General features: G+C 39.8%; 1 protein-coding gene across 1 annotated transcript; it reads left to right on the top strand.

Annotated features, from left to right (window-relative positions):
- Window positions 1-2464: 2464 nt before the first annotated feature.
- Window positions 2465-12361, top strand: LOC141796053 (uncharacterized). Its single transcript, XM_074676940.1, has 3 exons — window positions 2465-2791; window positions 3432-4051; window positions 7857-12361. The coding sequence occupies exons 2-3, from the start codon at window positions 3488-3490 to the stop codon at window positions 8442-8444; spliced, it is 1152 nt and encodes a 383-aa protein (XP_074533041.1). The 5' UTR covers window positions 2465-2791; window positions 3432-3487; the 3' UTR covers window positions 8445-12361.
- The last annotated feature ends 2647 nt before the right edge of the window (window positions 12362-15008 follow it).

The following is a 15008-nucleotide window of genomic DNA, read 5'->3' as shown; positions in this document are numbered from 1 at the left end:
ACCACACGTGCCTTGATTTGGGTCCACGTGCAGTCGCTTGCCGAAAGATGGGGGCACACGGCCGATGAATTACTCCCCAACAGGTTTGGGGAGGGTGTGTCCACTGGCTAAACTCTCAAAGCTGTTTCTACCGGGGCGTCCTCGAACGCAGCAGAAACATCTGTCCCATCACCTTTTTCGTTAGTCACGTAGCCACCATAGGTAGCCACAAAACGGTGGAGAGCAAGCACCCTTCAAGGTGTGGGTTAACCTTATTTTACATGGAGTAGGTCACATCTTACACTACAGCTGTCATCCTAGGTACAGGTCTGTCTCCGAGTGTGCAAAACACGAGTGCATTGAGAAAGCGTCACCAGTGTATCAGACTATCTGTCAAATACCCCATCTCACATGACCGTGAACGTCCCACCATTAGGTGTAAAGGAATTTATGGTCCCTCTATTCTGAAAAGGATCTGTTCTCAAGCTTTGCTTTGAATGTTAGATGGAATGTAACAGACTGGCTCCTCTCAGAAAATCTAAGCACATTTGTTTAGGATGTAGAGGTGTGTGTGTATGTGTGTGTGTGTGTGTGTGTGTGTGTGTGTGTGTGTGTGTGTGTGTGTGTGTGTGTGTGTGTGTGTGTGTGTGTGTGTGTGTGTGTGAATACACAATTTTATTCACCCAGAGTGCCATCTAGTGGTGCAGGATTGCAATTAAAGGTGCTTTAAAATGTAGGCCTCCTGTAAATGTAGGCTAACGAAGAAAATGGTAAAGTACCGGTAAAAAAAAAAAAAAAAAAAAAAAACAGTTTCAGCAATACCAATAATAAAGTAATTTTTCGTCCAAGCCCCGCCTGTGGGGGGGACAGGCGGGGCCTGAACTGGATGTGACAGCCCCTGTGGAAGCTGAACACTGAGTCCAGACTGAGATGAGTGTTCTGATTTTACAGGGTCACAGGAAACATGGGGGCTTCCTGCTGCTGTAGGGGACTGAATGTAAACTGTGCAAGGTGTTGTAAAACCACACAATAACAACTGTTTATAAAGAAGTAACAACACGTAAGCAACAGACACTTCACCTTTAAGAGGTTGATGTGCAGTTGTTTTACTCTGATTTTTGGCTTTTACCATAAGTGAGTATGTCAGGCTGTTCAAATGATTGTTTTCAAAAGATTTAAATAATGTTGACTGCTAATAATTTTAATATCATTATCTGGTTTGTCGTTACACAACCAAGTCATAAATCAATTAATTTTGAGTACTGTTTTGGAGTTTCTTTTTACGTGTCTGTTCATTAGATTTAAATGTATTTTACAGTCCCTGTGAGCTCATAGAGAACAGTAATATTTCTTCTGCTCCCAGACACGGTACATAGGAGATGTAGCTGGAGCACGCTTTGGGTGCATCCTTTCAACCAGCAAAGGAGAGGACAAGGACATTTTTATTATCTAGCGGCTGAGGTGAGGCTGAACAGCCAATGCCATCACCAGTATTTTGCTAAATTAACCTGACAATTTACAACCTACAGAGCAGCCACAGACCCTAAACAGAGACTGGCTGTTAGACTGAGGTAAGCATAAAACTTTGCAGATAATCTTGAATCTAAAGAACAATAAACCAAAGACCAGGTGTGTGAAACCATTTAATTATGAAATTGACTCATTAAAAAAATGTAAATAAGGAAAATAGAAAAAAATCGCAATATATTTACTCACTTTTTTAGATGTATATATAACAAAATACCTCACTGTATTAGATACAGATGTAAAATTAATTACACACACTCATCATGCTGTAGGACACAGGACACACCGCCCTATCTGCTTTTTACAAAAGCATCCAACTGTGCTTTTCCTCTTGTCTTGCAAACGTCAACTGACAAAAATAAAATATAAAAGCATAAAAATATTTATACATATGATTTTTTTTGTTTGTTTCTTTCCTTACAGATACTTGGCGTCAGGACACTCAACGGTTAGCCTAGCTTTAAGCTTTAAGCCTGGACACTCAGTAGTTTGCAATTCTGTCCACATGGTGTGTACTACCATTAAAGATGTAAAGATGGAGAAGTTTTTTCCCAGGCCAACAGAAGAACCATGGAGAGAGTGTCAGCACTTTGATTACAAAAAGACATTTTCCATTGCACTGTTGGCACTTGTGAGTGCAGACTACAGGTTCTGGATCTGATGTGAGGAGAGGAAGGGAGAGAGGAGCACTATATGTGCCACCCAGTGCTCCTCTTCCAGTAACTGGTTGCCTGGGTGATGTGCCACAAGTCATGGTGGGTGAACTGTTTTATACAGTCTATGTGGGTGAGGCAGCATTTCCTCTACTTGATGAGACCATAACCAGGACGGGACCTCAGTCAAAGTGTGAGGATATTCAACTACAGACTTTCAAGATCAACGTTATATTTTGTTGTTGTCGGAACATGACCTTACATAGATTTCCCGATGCTTAAACACCGCACTCCGGCGCGACACCGCTGTACAAATCATGTATCCTAACGCATGCCCATGACGTCATCGCCAACGAGCCGCAGGGACAACAACAACAGAGCTCAGCTGTTCGGGAAGCTAACTAGCCGGCCTAGTTACTGAACACTCTTTGAATCATTTTTACATTATTTTTTATGCAGTAGTGAAGTGAAAAAAAAGTCACCGACATGTTCGAGGACAAAGACATTCCCACTGGTCATTGCTAACTCTTGTTTTGTTACTTACGTTTGTGAAATTCTCAGTTTTATCGTGGCTTAGCTTCTAGCAAGTTAGCTTCTGACCGGGGAGCGAAAGGAACCCTGTTTGACAAAAGGTAAAAATACGACTTTGTCTTTATAAAATGACACATTTATTATGTTTAATGATATAAAAATGTTCTTATTCTCGTTTGATTGGGATTTAGGATAGTTTAAAGAGCAGTTGACGAAGCTATCATGGGAGCTTGTCTCATTTTATCAACAAACTCGAGCTAACTGCGATAAAATCATCCGAATCAGAGTAGCTAAAGGGCTTATATTGACCCCAACACTGCAGTTCTTCCTAAATGCTAACTCTTTAATATGTGGAAATCAGAAGGCGAAAAACAGTTTTGCAATACTTGTAGCCTATACAACTGTGGCTTAGGCAATAAAGCCCCAATGTTAGTACTGAATTTACATGTTAAATTGGACTTAGACTCCAAACTTGTAGTCATTAGTGTTTTATGCAGGGAGGTTTGTGAGCTTAAGTCTAAATAAAGACTAAATCAGAATAGAAAGTCCCAGAGAAAGGTTGGGGGTTTTGTTTTTAGCCTTTCAGAGCATTTGGAAAACATATGCCGATGAAATACTTTGTGGACCTGTGGAGATGATTTTTTTTTTTGCATGCAACCAACTCTGTAAAAGAAGAACTATACCATTCATAAAATATGATAATCATATTCATAAAGTTTCTGTTTATTTTCTTTATTTTAGGACATCACCTGTAGAATCATTTATGGCAAAGCAGGTGGAGAGTTCTGCCTCCACCAATGACTACCCCGATAACTCCTTCATCTTGCATCATGTCGCCAAGAATTAGACCTCTGGTTCCCGTGAGCAGCAGAAGAAAAGCAGTTGAAGACTACTTCCCTTTCAACTCCCTGCCCGTGGAGTGCCAGCTCCACGTCTTGTCATTTCTAAATGAGGTGGATAAATGTAACTGCGCCTTGGTTTGCTTGAGCTGGAGCTGTCTAGTCCGGTCATGGAAGCTGTGGAGGGTGGCTGACTACTCCCGTCGTGGTGTTTTCCATCTAGGCCAGGAGGGTCTGCTCGTCTCCAACCGAGAGTTTGAGAGGTGGAAATCATGGGTCCACCACTACACCCACCACCTCATCTCTCGCCGAGCCAGTCTTCTCACGCTGAAGGCCAGCTTTGATGTGGGCGATCGCTCCAACAAGTGGTGTGAGCTGCTGAGTCATCTATTGGACAATGTGCACTGCAGAGACCTCAGCCACCTGGACCTGAACTGGACCTTTACTCTGCTTGAACCACTTGACCTCAGGGTCCATTCCAGCTCCAGTTCCCACCAGGATAGCATTACAAAGATGGACCAGGTAATGTATGATTCTGGTTGTCATTACCAATTACCAATCCTGTCAAGTTAAGATGATATTTTTACCAAGTATGTCCACGACTGGAATTAACTGCGACCATTACAGGGCTGTATAAGAATAAAAGCATTAGAGAACACATAAAATCAATCACCCATGTGGAATTTGGCCCATTTCTTTTTCTAGAGATATATGTCATATAAAATGTAGAGATTTCAAAAGAAGTTGAAACCTCAGAGTGTGTTTCACTGTAGTTTTAGTTTTGTGTGAGGACATAGACAAAGAGCCAATGATCTCACTTCATATTCCTACCCTCGAGTAGGACAAAAAACAAACTATTAACATTATCAGTGTAACATTTGATCAGCATGTCACACAGAGGTGTCATGTGCACATTCTGAACCAGCAGCAGAGATTTAGGTATCAGGCATCAAACCCAAAAAGCACTCACTGATTGAAAGCACAGGGGCACACACTGGGAAAAACTGAAATCTTACCAAATGTTTGTCTTATTTTCAGTAGAAAATGTCTTTTTTGACTTAATATGAGCCACAGTCACCTGACTAGCGCAGAAAATGTCTTTTTTCAAGTTATTTAAAGACAAAACAAGGTCTGAACTGATTGTAACAAGTAAAAAAAATCTGTCAATACAACAAGAGAAAAGTTACTTGTATTAAGACATTATTCTAGTTTCAAGAAAAGTTTCTAGCAAATTCTTCTTTTTTTGACAGATTTTTTACTTGTTACAAGCAATTCAGACCTAATTTTTGTCGTTGAATAACTTAACATAAGACATTTTTTCTGGACTGATCAGTTGAATGTGGCTCATATCAAGAATAAAAAAACACTTTACACTTAAAGTAAGACAAAATTACTTGATGAGATTTGAGTTTCTGCAGGGATTAAGAGGCGGTGTATCAGACTGTAGGAATCAAACACACCGAAGGCTTGAATTCAGTCACAATGTATAAGAATGTAGGAAACCCTAAATAAGGGCACACACAATATATTTTAACTAGTTAATGAAGACTGCTTTTGACCTTATTTGTAACATATAAACACAGTGGGATGTCAATGGCTCTCATATTAAATAATGAATCAATCATATTCAGAGTAACTAAAAAGTAATGATGTACACTTTCATGGCTAAACAAACACCAGGTGCGTCTTCAGACTGGCTTTACTCCATCACTGAACCAGATCAGAGAGATTTCCATTCAAGTCAACAAGTTTCCCCCCAAATGCAGCCGATGTGGCAGACAAATGCAGGCTCCCCTTTAGATGCCAAGAAGAATGGATTTAGCAAATCCTTTATAGCCCCACGTATCCCAAGATACATTGTGCATGAACTATGAAAATAGTAAAAATGGGCGATCTCCAAGAGGACTCATGTTTTATCCTCTTGTGAAGGATTTCTGAAAACAAATCTAATTTTCCGAAGAGATGTTTTTTTATTTTTAATGTGGAAAACTGTGTTTTACAGGGTTGTTTTAAGTAACATACACGATAAACACTTCTTCTTAACAAATCTTCTCAAATCTTCTAAAACTTTATGCCAATACAAGTAAATTTCTCAATTTTATTTTTTTTCAGGAAATCCAAATAATACATTCAATGAACTCAGTGCTCTGCTCTGAAAATAAAAAAGATTTTATTTTGTTTGATCTAATATTCTCCCTTGCGCTTCTTCAAATGTTGAAAATGTCTTTTTTTTTTTGCTAAACTCTGTTTTGTTACACATGAAGGTACATTACGGTTTAATACTTTATAGATTGGACAAAAGAAAAAAAACCTACGTTATTAATGGGGTTTAAGTTAACGTGTTTGAAAAGCTTTCTCTACACTGCAAAAAACTAAAATCTTATCAAGTGTTTTTGTCTTTTTTTAAGTAAAAATGGTCTTATGATACTCGATATGAGCCACTTTCAACTTATCAATCCAGAAAAATGTCTTGTTTCAAGTTATCAGAGTACAAAAATGAGGTTTCAATCACTTGTAACCAGTACAAAAATCTGCCAATGGAACAAGAAAAAAATGCTTGAAAATTTCCTTGAGACTAGAACAATGTCTTAATACAAGTAACTTTTCTCTTGTTCCATTGGCAGATTTTTTTTACTGGTTACAAGAAAGTCAGACCTCATATTTGTCTTTAAATAACTTGAAACAAGACATTTTTCTGAACTGATGAGGTGAATGTGGCTCATATTGAATCTTAAAAGGAATTTTCTACTGAAAACAAGACAAAAGACTTTATAAGATTTCAATTTTTGCAGTGTACCAAATTTAGTGAGGAAAGAGGCATGGATAGATTATCAGCATTAAAAAGTGTGATTTTGTGGCATTAATAATTTATGCCTCATGGGTGAGGGCGGGGCTGCAGGCGTTGAGATTGACAAACAGGAAAAACTTCGTAAACCAGACCGTCTCAGTTTAGTTGTGCCTTTGTGGTCTAAGCAGGCTGGGTCCTCCCTGAATTGGGACACAGCTAATGTGTCGACTTGCGCTGGATTCGTTCCGTTGCAGTCCAACTGCGCGTCCGGTCATTGCAGTTACGCAGCAGTCATATATTTGCCAGATGCTGGAGCTGTTATGTGTCAATTCATTGCAGGAAAGATCAAAACTTCCAGTGACTTTCAAAATGAAACACACCTTGTCAAAACCAGTTCGTATTGCAGTTGGCTACAACAGTAAATGGAGGTAATGGGCGGAGCCAGAACAGGAGTCAACAGGTTTGAGGTTTTAGGCCCACCATTAATGAAGAGAGACTTATCAATGGAGCGAGAAGAGCAGGAACTCTGGTCAAAGTGATCAGAGCAGAGCCGGACCACAGAAGCATCTGGTGTATTTCAGCTGTTCCACTGGTAGAGCTGTCGTTTTTAAAAGTTAAAACTATAATAAATCTTGATTTTTTAGGACTGTGGTACCCTAATTAAAGGATGAGTTCGGTTTATACAGCTTTTACATTGTTTATAGAATGAAGTAAAACAAAATACTCACCCAGAAGGTTTTCCTGATCCAAGCAGTGCTTCGGGAGATATTTAGATCCAAAATCGTGCAGCGTATAATGGGATCCATCGGGGCATAGACAGCGCCGCTCCTAAAACTGCATTAATCCTCCAAAAACTTGTGTTTTTCACCAATATTCCATCATGGTCTGCTCCGGGTTAGTCCTCTGCTGCAGTCTGTGTCACTCCAGACAGCGCTGTGTGGCTGTAATGACCTCTGAACTGACGAAGACTTTGTTTACGTTTGCCCCTCAAAGAAAAGAGTCAGCGCTCCAGAAAGTACTGCGCATGCGCAGTCGGCTCTCCAGAGAGTACTGCGCATGCGCAGATTCCTGCGTCTGGCTCTCCTGCGTCTGGCTCTCCAGAAAGTACTGCATGCGCAGTACTTTCTGGAGTGCTGACTCTTTTCTTTGAGGGGCAAACGTAAACAAAGTCTTCGTCAGTTCAGAGGTCATTACAGCCACACAGTGCTGTCTGAAGTGACACAGACTGCAACAGAGGACTAACTTGGAGCAGACCATGGAGGAATATTGGTGAAAAACACAAGTTTTTGGATGATTAATGCAGTTTTAGGAGCGGTGCTGTCTATGCCCCGATGGATCCCATCATACGGACGTACGCTGCACGATTGTGGATCTAAATATCTCCCGAAGCACTGCTTGGATCAGGAAAGCCTTCTGGGTGAGTATTTTGTTCTACTTCATTCTATAAACAATGTAAAAGCTGTATAAACCAAACTTATCCTTTAACTTGTGTTTGAGGGGCCTGGATGAAAATGGATAACATGTCATTTCATTTAACAGGTCACAAGTTTCCAGGGGCTACTGACTAAACTCACCCAAAGCTGCCCCCGCATCACAAAGATGCGGCTCCACTTCGACTGGTCCGATGTGTCTGTGTCCCTGCTCACCCAGTTTCAGCAGCTCCGAGTCCTCGAGCTGAAGTACTTCTGGGTTTTTAAAGGAGTGACCCCCTCCACCCTGCAGACTCTTACCAGGTCCCTGCCCAACCTGAAGTCTCTGACTTTGAACATTCTGGTGCCGCTGAGGAACCTGGGCATCTCGTACACTCTGGAGTCTCAGTCTCTAGAGTTCTTAGATGTGTCGCCGAGCCGTGGATTGGTCTTCTCCTGTCTGAAACTGCCTGCTTTGCGTGAGCTTCGTGCCAAGAAGATTGTCCGCGGTATCACTCTGGACAAAAAGACGAGGCTGAGGATCCAGAGTCGGTGGCCCTGCCTGTACCACGTCCTGCGGGAGGGGACCCCCAAACTCCAGGCCCTGAACAATGAGAGGCTTCTCCCCACATGGAGGGAGCGGAGTTATGGGGAGCTGAATGCCATCCTGGGACATTCCTGTTACTGCGTCCAACATTTAGACAGCTGGCTCTGGTAGCCAACTTTAAAACATTAAACGAACCATTCCTCATCTTCTGACAAAAGCAATAAGCAGCTGTTTAAGTTTTAGTAATGTATTCAATGAACTGCACTGTAATGAACTGAGGGACACATGGTTGCAGACAAAAAGAACGTGTGAAGGATTTTACATGTTTTCCAAATCTAAACAGGAAGCTGCTTTTATAACATGAAAGACTTTCCTGCTGTGGTCCCACTCTTTCATTTGGTTTGTCCACTTCTATTTCTACAAGAACTATGCTGTAAAAAATGACAACTTTGGGCGACTCTACCTGAGCCAGGTGTGCACGGCCCATGCTCTGTAAAGATAAGGGTTGATGGCAGATTGTGAGGGCATGTTCACAGAGATCTATGCTCAGGCACAGGGTTGAGAGAAAACAAAAAGACATGTTTGGGGTTTCATAATCTTAGAAGTTAAGGCTAAAGGTTGATTTAGTTATTTCGAGGTGAACAAATGAGATAGAGCTGATGTGTTGGGGCACACAAGTGTGCTAAGGGCCAGGGTTAATTTAGGGACAAGCTTAAATCAATATCAAGTCCTAAAACTATGAGGAAAATGTTGAGCAGGTCCAAATATTATGAAGAGGGTAGTTAAAGCTAACATGTACTGTATCATAGCTGAGCATTGTAACTTGATCTGTCATTGGTTGAATGCATTGGTGACTTCTTCACAGTCCATATTTACAGTAAATGTGACTTTTAATTCATCATATTTGCCTTGTATTTGATAAATGTCCTGCATATATCAAAGCACGCTTGAACTTGTCCCTGGTTCATCAGGACTTAGTTGTCCTAGTTAGACTCTTATGTCCCGTTTCACCCAAGCGGTCCGGTATGGATCAGTACAGTTCGGTACAGGTTGGGTCGGTAAAGCCTGATCCTTTTTGCATTTCCACAGCCAACTGAGCCCCCTTGAAGATATCGTTTGGCTGTCTTGCATTCAAGTCCTGTTTTTTTCTGAAAAGTTTCATTTTCATTAGTTATAAGAGGTTAAAAACGAGGCTTTACGTAACGTTTAACGATGATTGACAGCTGCCGTTCTCGTGTATTTTTTTCGGGGATTGTAAAATATGTCGGGAGGTAGAGTCAAGAAGTGATTAGACTCTCGAAAGAAAAATAAAGTATATATTTTTGTCACCCAGCTCCGCTCAGATTCTCCCAGAATCCCTCATCGTCTCTACTGCACAGACCCTGGCCGCGCAACTGCTTCAATGGCGGAGGAATTTTGGTTTCAAAACCGTACAATGATAAATAGTGGCACAGCAGTAGAACACAGTGTACCCCGCTAATAAATCCAATGAAGAAGAACAATGTGACACAGTAAACAAAGAGCAACAATAGAGGACATCCAGCCATTTGTCTTCTTTGTGATTTTCATGTGGCTCTTTGTTACAAAGCGCAGTTAAACTACCAATCAACAGACTGTCGTGTTTCTAGCTCCACCTTCTGCAGCTGGATCCGTTTGTCTGGCACCCTAACATAAGGGTACCAATAGGAAACAGTACGGATCAGTAATTTGGGAACCTGTTCTAGTTTTAGACAAAGGAAACACCTCAAACAGTGTACAGTACCGAGACAAACCGAGCTGAACCGCTTGGTGGAAACGGGGCTCAGTTACTTACAAACACACAGCTAAGAGCAGCGCTGAAGGTGTCAAAAGGGTGGTGAGAGCTTGTGTGTTAAAAAAATGTTATTTTTGCATCTCATGGTTGATCTTTTTGAAAAATAAGGAAAGTTTTCTTCTTTTTACAGTCTGCAGTTTTAAACTCAGTGAGTTTATCACATATCACACATTCCCCCAATTAACACGACATCCTCTTCACATCTATTGTGAAAGTCTGATCAAACCTTTGAAGAACAGACGCTGGATGCTGTGAGATGCTGAACAGCTCTGCAGACTTAAAATCTGAAGAGATTCTGTGATTTTTTGGTTGTTTTTTCATGGAGAGTTCACCGATAGCTATCAAACATGATTTACATATTCACAAAGTATAGAGTGACAGAGTATCAGCTTTGTATGTTTTCTAAAGTTAGAAAAGAAAGTGTTGAGAAATTTAGTTTTGCTGTTTTGAGAGGAGAAACGTGTATCACATTGAATGCATGAACTGAATCAAGACCCAAGATTCACAAAAAAAAGTTACTAAAACATCAAGAAAGATTTTCCTGATGTCTGAACTTACACTTGCATTCAAACACTCGTTACTAAGTTTGATTGCACTTATGCTCACAATCAGGCAAATGTTTACTCACTGACTATCAAATTGAATTTAAGTTCAAATTTATTTGTGATAATCTGGATTAATTTCTGGGATGATTTACTCCCCCACCAGAGAGGAGTTTGAGAAAGATTTTCTCAAAAAACATTTTGAGGCTGGGTCATTTCTGAAGCCAGTATACAGATACGCATAGAAATTTACCCCTGATTACAAAGAGCTGGTGTAATCTTCATAATCAGAATTGAAGTACAGGAAATCTGAAATCTCAGCACCTGGACCTGACAAGTCAAGAGAAATTATGATTTCAAGACATTAAAAAAAGTCTGAATTGCTTAGAAAAATCTGCCAATGGGGTAAAAATGTTGCTTTTTGAGTTCCTTGAAATAAATAAATGTCTTAACACAAGAAACTGAACTTGCATGTTTTTCTTATCACAGGGGAAGATTTTATTTTTACTTTTGTAAACAATGTAGGGGTCAATTTTTTCTTTTGATAATGTCTTATTTTCTTGCAATGAGACATTTCTCTGGACTTCTCTTTTGACAAGTGGCTCATTTAAAGGCTAATACCAACCATTTGAGAACAGGGATTTATTTCATCTTTTTCTTCTTCAAAGTTAATTGTGTGTTTTTGTTTTCATCATGTGTTTGAAGACGCTGAGTTTGTTGGATCCAATCTGTGATCGAAATATTGAACACTCCCCACTTTTACACAAGTCGGGGTCTAAATGATTGCTAGATAGAGGTGTTAAATGTTAAACCAGGGGATTTCTGCAGCTGGCAGTGTATTGTAATCTTTAAGATGATGAACATCCTCCAGAAATGGACTTTTCCTGTCAGGTCCTTTAATCTATAACCAGAAACAGCCTCACTGATGCTCCACTTAAAGCCGATCGACTCAATGAGCAGAGAAGACACACTGACTGAATTTGACTGGTCCAAGTTTGCCTATTTAAACACTGAAGTTTAAAACATTAAGTTGAAAAGTTGAATGTATGAAAGTATCTCATGAAGAGGTAACTGGTGTTGCAGTAATCCCAGGCTGCTCTGAACAGATGTTGAAGAATCACACAAGAGAATCATGGTTTGCTCGAAACAAATGACTGGTTACTGAATCTGCTTCTACTGAAATGAAAACTAACCTAACAGAAACATCCTGTTCCCTTGTTTTTTAATTTTTTTTTGCTGGGGACTTTTTTCTTCAAAGAACCTTTGAAAAAATTGGCATATTCCCCCTCACCCAGTAAAACTAGAGTCTGTGTCACAGTAATCTGCTAGCCCTGAGGCGTCGTTCAGTGCTCTCATATACAGTACCCTCTTTGTTATTGTGTCTCACAAGGTGTGATGAAATTGGACTTTGAATGCACTCAAATCACTTTAGACCTTAAAGGTGAGGTTTAGGTCACGCAACAGCACATAATCCCAAACATTCAAACCCATAAATCATTATAATCCCAAAGTAGGAAAATCAAATAAGGAATTCAACTCTCTGCTCAGTTTGGTGCTGTCATGGAAAATAACAGTTTCTTCACCCCTGCGATCAGAAAGTGACCAAACTCTGACTGGATTTCAGTTTGGATTCTGCGTATTTAATATTAACATGCATCTTTATTTTAATGTCTTTATAATATAAGTACCAACTGTTCACTTGTGCTCGGGAGCCACATCGGTGCTTTTGTAATTGTTCTCTCAATCAGCAGAGGTCCCTGTTCTCAAGGCAGAGACCATGAAGCTCCTGAAGGTGTCTACTAATGCACTACTCTTACAGCCAAGTGTTGGACAGGAAGCAAATGTGAGCTTGAGTGAGTTCTTGCTTTTGGATTTAAAATAAATGCTGATGGTGGATTTTTTTTTGTCAATAAAGAGTTGGATTTGATCATCTTTTAGAGGCGTGCGTGCGTTCGGTGTGTGTGTGTGTGTGTGTGTGTGTGTGTGTGTGTGTGTGTGTGTGTGTGTGTGTGTGTGTGTGTGTGTGTGTGTGTGTGTGTGTGTTTGTGTTTGTTTGAACTTATCTGTGCTGCGCAGCCAAATCCAAAGGGTTAGATTTGTAGAGTTAGACTTGAAAGGGAGAACTGAGTTATTTCAGCTGCAGGAATCTTCAGAGAGAGTTGACACAAGAAGTTAAAAGTTCCTACTCCCTGATCATCTCTGCAGAATTGATTTCACATCACACCAGAGTCAGTTTCTATTTCTGTTCCTCTATTGAGACGTTAATGATATGAGTTAATAATTTCTAACGAGATGGATTTAAAAACTGCAGTGCCGTATTGTGTAACTTGTGCTTATGAAGTGGATTACCTTTCAGAAGGTTTCTGGTCTGATTCCATGGTTCTCTTAGTGCAGTCATTTCCACAGTCTGGGTCCTGACCCAAAGGTGGGTGGCAACTGCCAGAGATTTCTTTGGGGTCACCAAATTAGTTTTCAAAATGTTTACACAAAATTCATTATTTCCTTAAGGAGAATGTGTTAGTTCAACTTAAATGTGTCCATTACTTGATGTTGAAACATACCATCATCAAAATTTACCCAAACAGGACTCCTAGATTTCTGATCCAGAAATGTAGTCTCAGGGTAAATGCTGTAGGCTGGTGAAGTAGTGATTCTGAAAACCTCATTCAAACTGAAAAAAAAAAAAAAATCTAAAATCTCTGTGCCAAAATTTTCCAGGAATTTTTAGAAAATTAATTGAACCCAGTAAAATCCCGACCAATCATAAAATAATCATTAATCCTAATTTTTTTAGAACTGGGATGTTTATCATCCTTTCAATAAAACCCACAAAAATATTGCTATATGACTTTGTTTTTGACATTTTTTGTATCATATTTGATACTTTGGGTGGCAACTTTTAAGTTAAGTTTTAGTAACTATGCATTATTTTAATGCAGGCCATTGATGCAGACAGAAAGATCACGTCACCTAGAAGACATCAAAGAGTCTAAACTTTACACTGGAGGCAAAAAATAATAATTCTATTACTGAGAAGGTCAATAAAAGGTTAGTACAGACTAAATTTACAGGTCCCAGAGCAAACCTGATAAACAGCATCTGGTTAGCATCTGCATCTTCACTGAAGTTAATGTTTTTTAGGTCACAATACGATGAAGAGTATAACGTCTTTTTTACCATCTTTACCAAGAGTGTGTCTGTTTAATGCTTAAGTATTTACATTGAATCAATTAGCACAACATTTGCCAACCTTTGTTTCCTCAGCAATTACAGATCAGCCAATGAAGCTATGCTCCAGAAGATAACGCAAGTTTAACTAGAGGCCTTTGGACAATAGCTAACAATAGCCCCGTTTCCACCAATCAGTCCAGTTTGGTCCGTCTTGGCATGGCACGCATTTTGTGGCATTTCCTCCGACTTATTGCAGGACAGATCCCCAAATAACTGAGACGAGCTGTCCCACTTTTTGGGACCCTTCTGTAGGGGTGCCAGACTGAACCGATCTGATCTTGGAATGTGGAGCTACTACACTGCAGACCATTGATTGGTCGAAAGAATCATCACTTACCGTGCGACGGCTTCATTTCTTCTGGGGGCACACAGCCTCCTTTAAACAAAGCTTGATTGTTCTTTGTATCAAAGAGCTACATGTCAATCACAGAGAAGACAAACTGCTGCATGTCTTCCATCTATGCTCTTTGTTTACTGTCTTTTCTTCTTCGTTGGATTCATTAGCGGGGTAAACTGTGTCGCGCAGCTAAGGCGTCACACTATTATTTAACCCTTGTGCACTGCTATGGCTGAAAACAGCCACTAGGGGTACAATTTTATCAGTTATTTGACCATAACCTTTCTTGTATTACAGCAAATTGAATGAATTTTGGGCAGAAGGCTTATTTTTACATGCATTTTGAAAATACAATTTTAAAAATTTTCAAAGGGTTAAAAGTCACTGTGGACAACTTTACTGTACACTCGTACTGTTATGGCTGTTTTCAGCCACTAACTTTTTGGCTGCTCTAAAAACATATCAGATCAATATTTTCTTCTACTTTTTTCACATAAATCTCTTAATCCACTTCTGCCCTGCTCAAAACTACCAAGCATTGAAATATAATTAACAAATTTTAATACCTTTAGGGGTATTAAACTGATAGAACATCACTGATTATGGGAGGGTTAACGACGAAATGACCTATATTCTATATAAAAAGCCATCAGAAACCAGAGATTTTTTACGTGACATCATAGTCTTAGAAATGTCAAAGATTTGTCGCATCATTGATTTTTAATCATTTCTCATTTTTTTGTAGCATCAGTTTTTATTCGAAAAGTAATGCTGGTGCTGTTATGGCTGTTTTCAGCCACTAACTTTTAACT

This window comes from Halichoeres trimaculatus, unplaced genomic scaffold (assembly GCF_033239565.1).
Source record: "Halichoeres trimaculatus isolate MK-OKI-2021-1 unplaced genomic scaffold, fHalTri1.1 fHalTri1_scaffold_10, whole genome shotgun sequence".
Lineage (NCBI taxonomy): Eukaryota > Metazoa > Chordata > Actinopteri > Labriformes > Labridae > Halichoeres > Halichoeres trimaculatus.
Note: the sequence above shows the minus strand (reverse complement) of the source record. Positions and strands in the feature narration are given on the sequence as shown.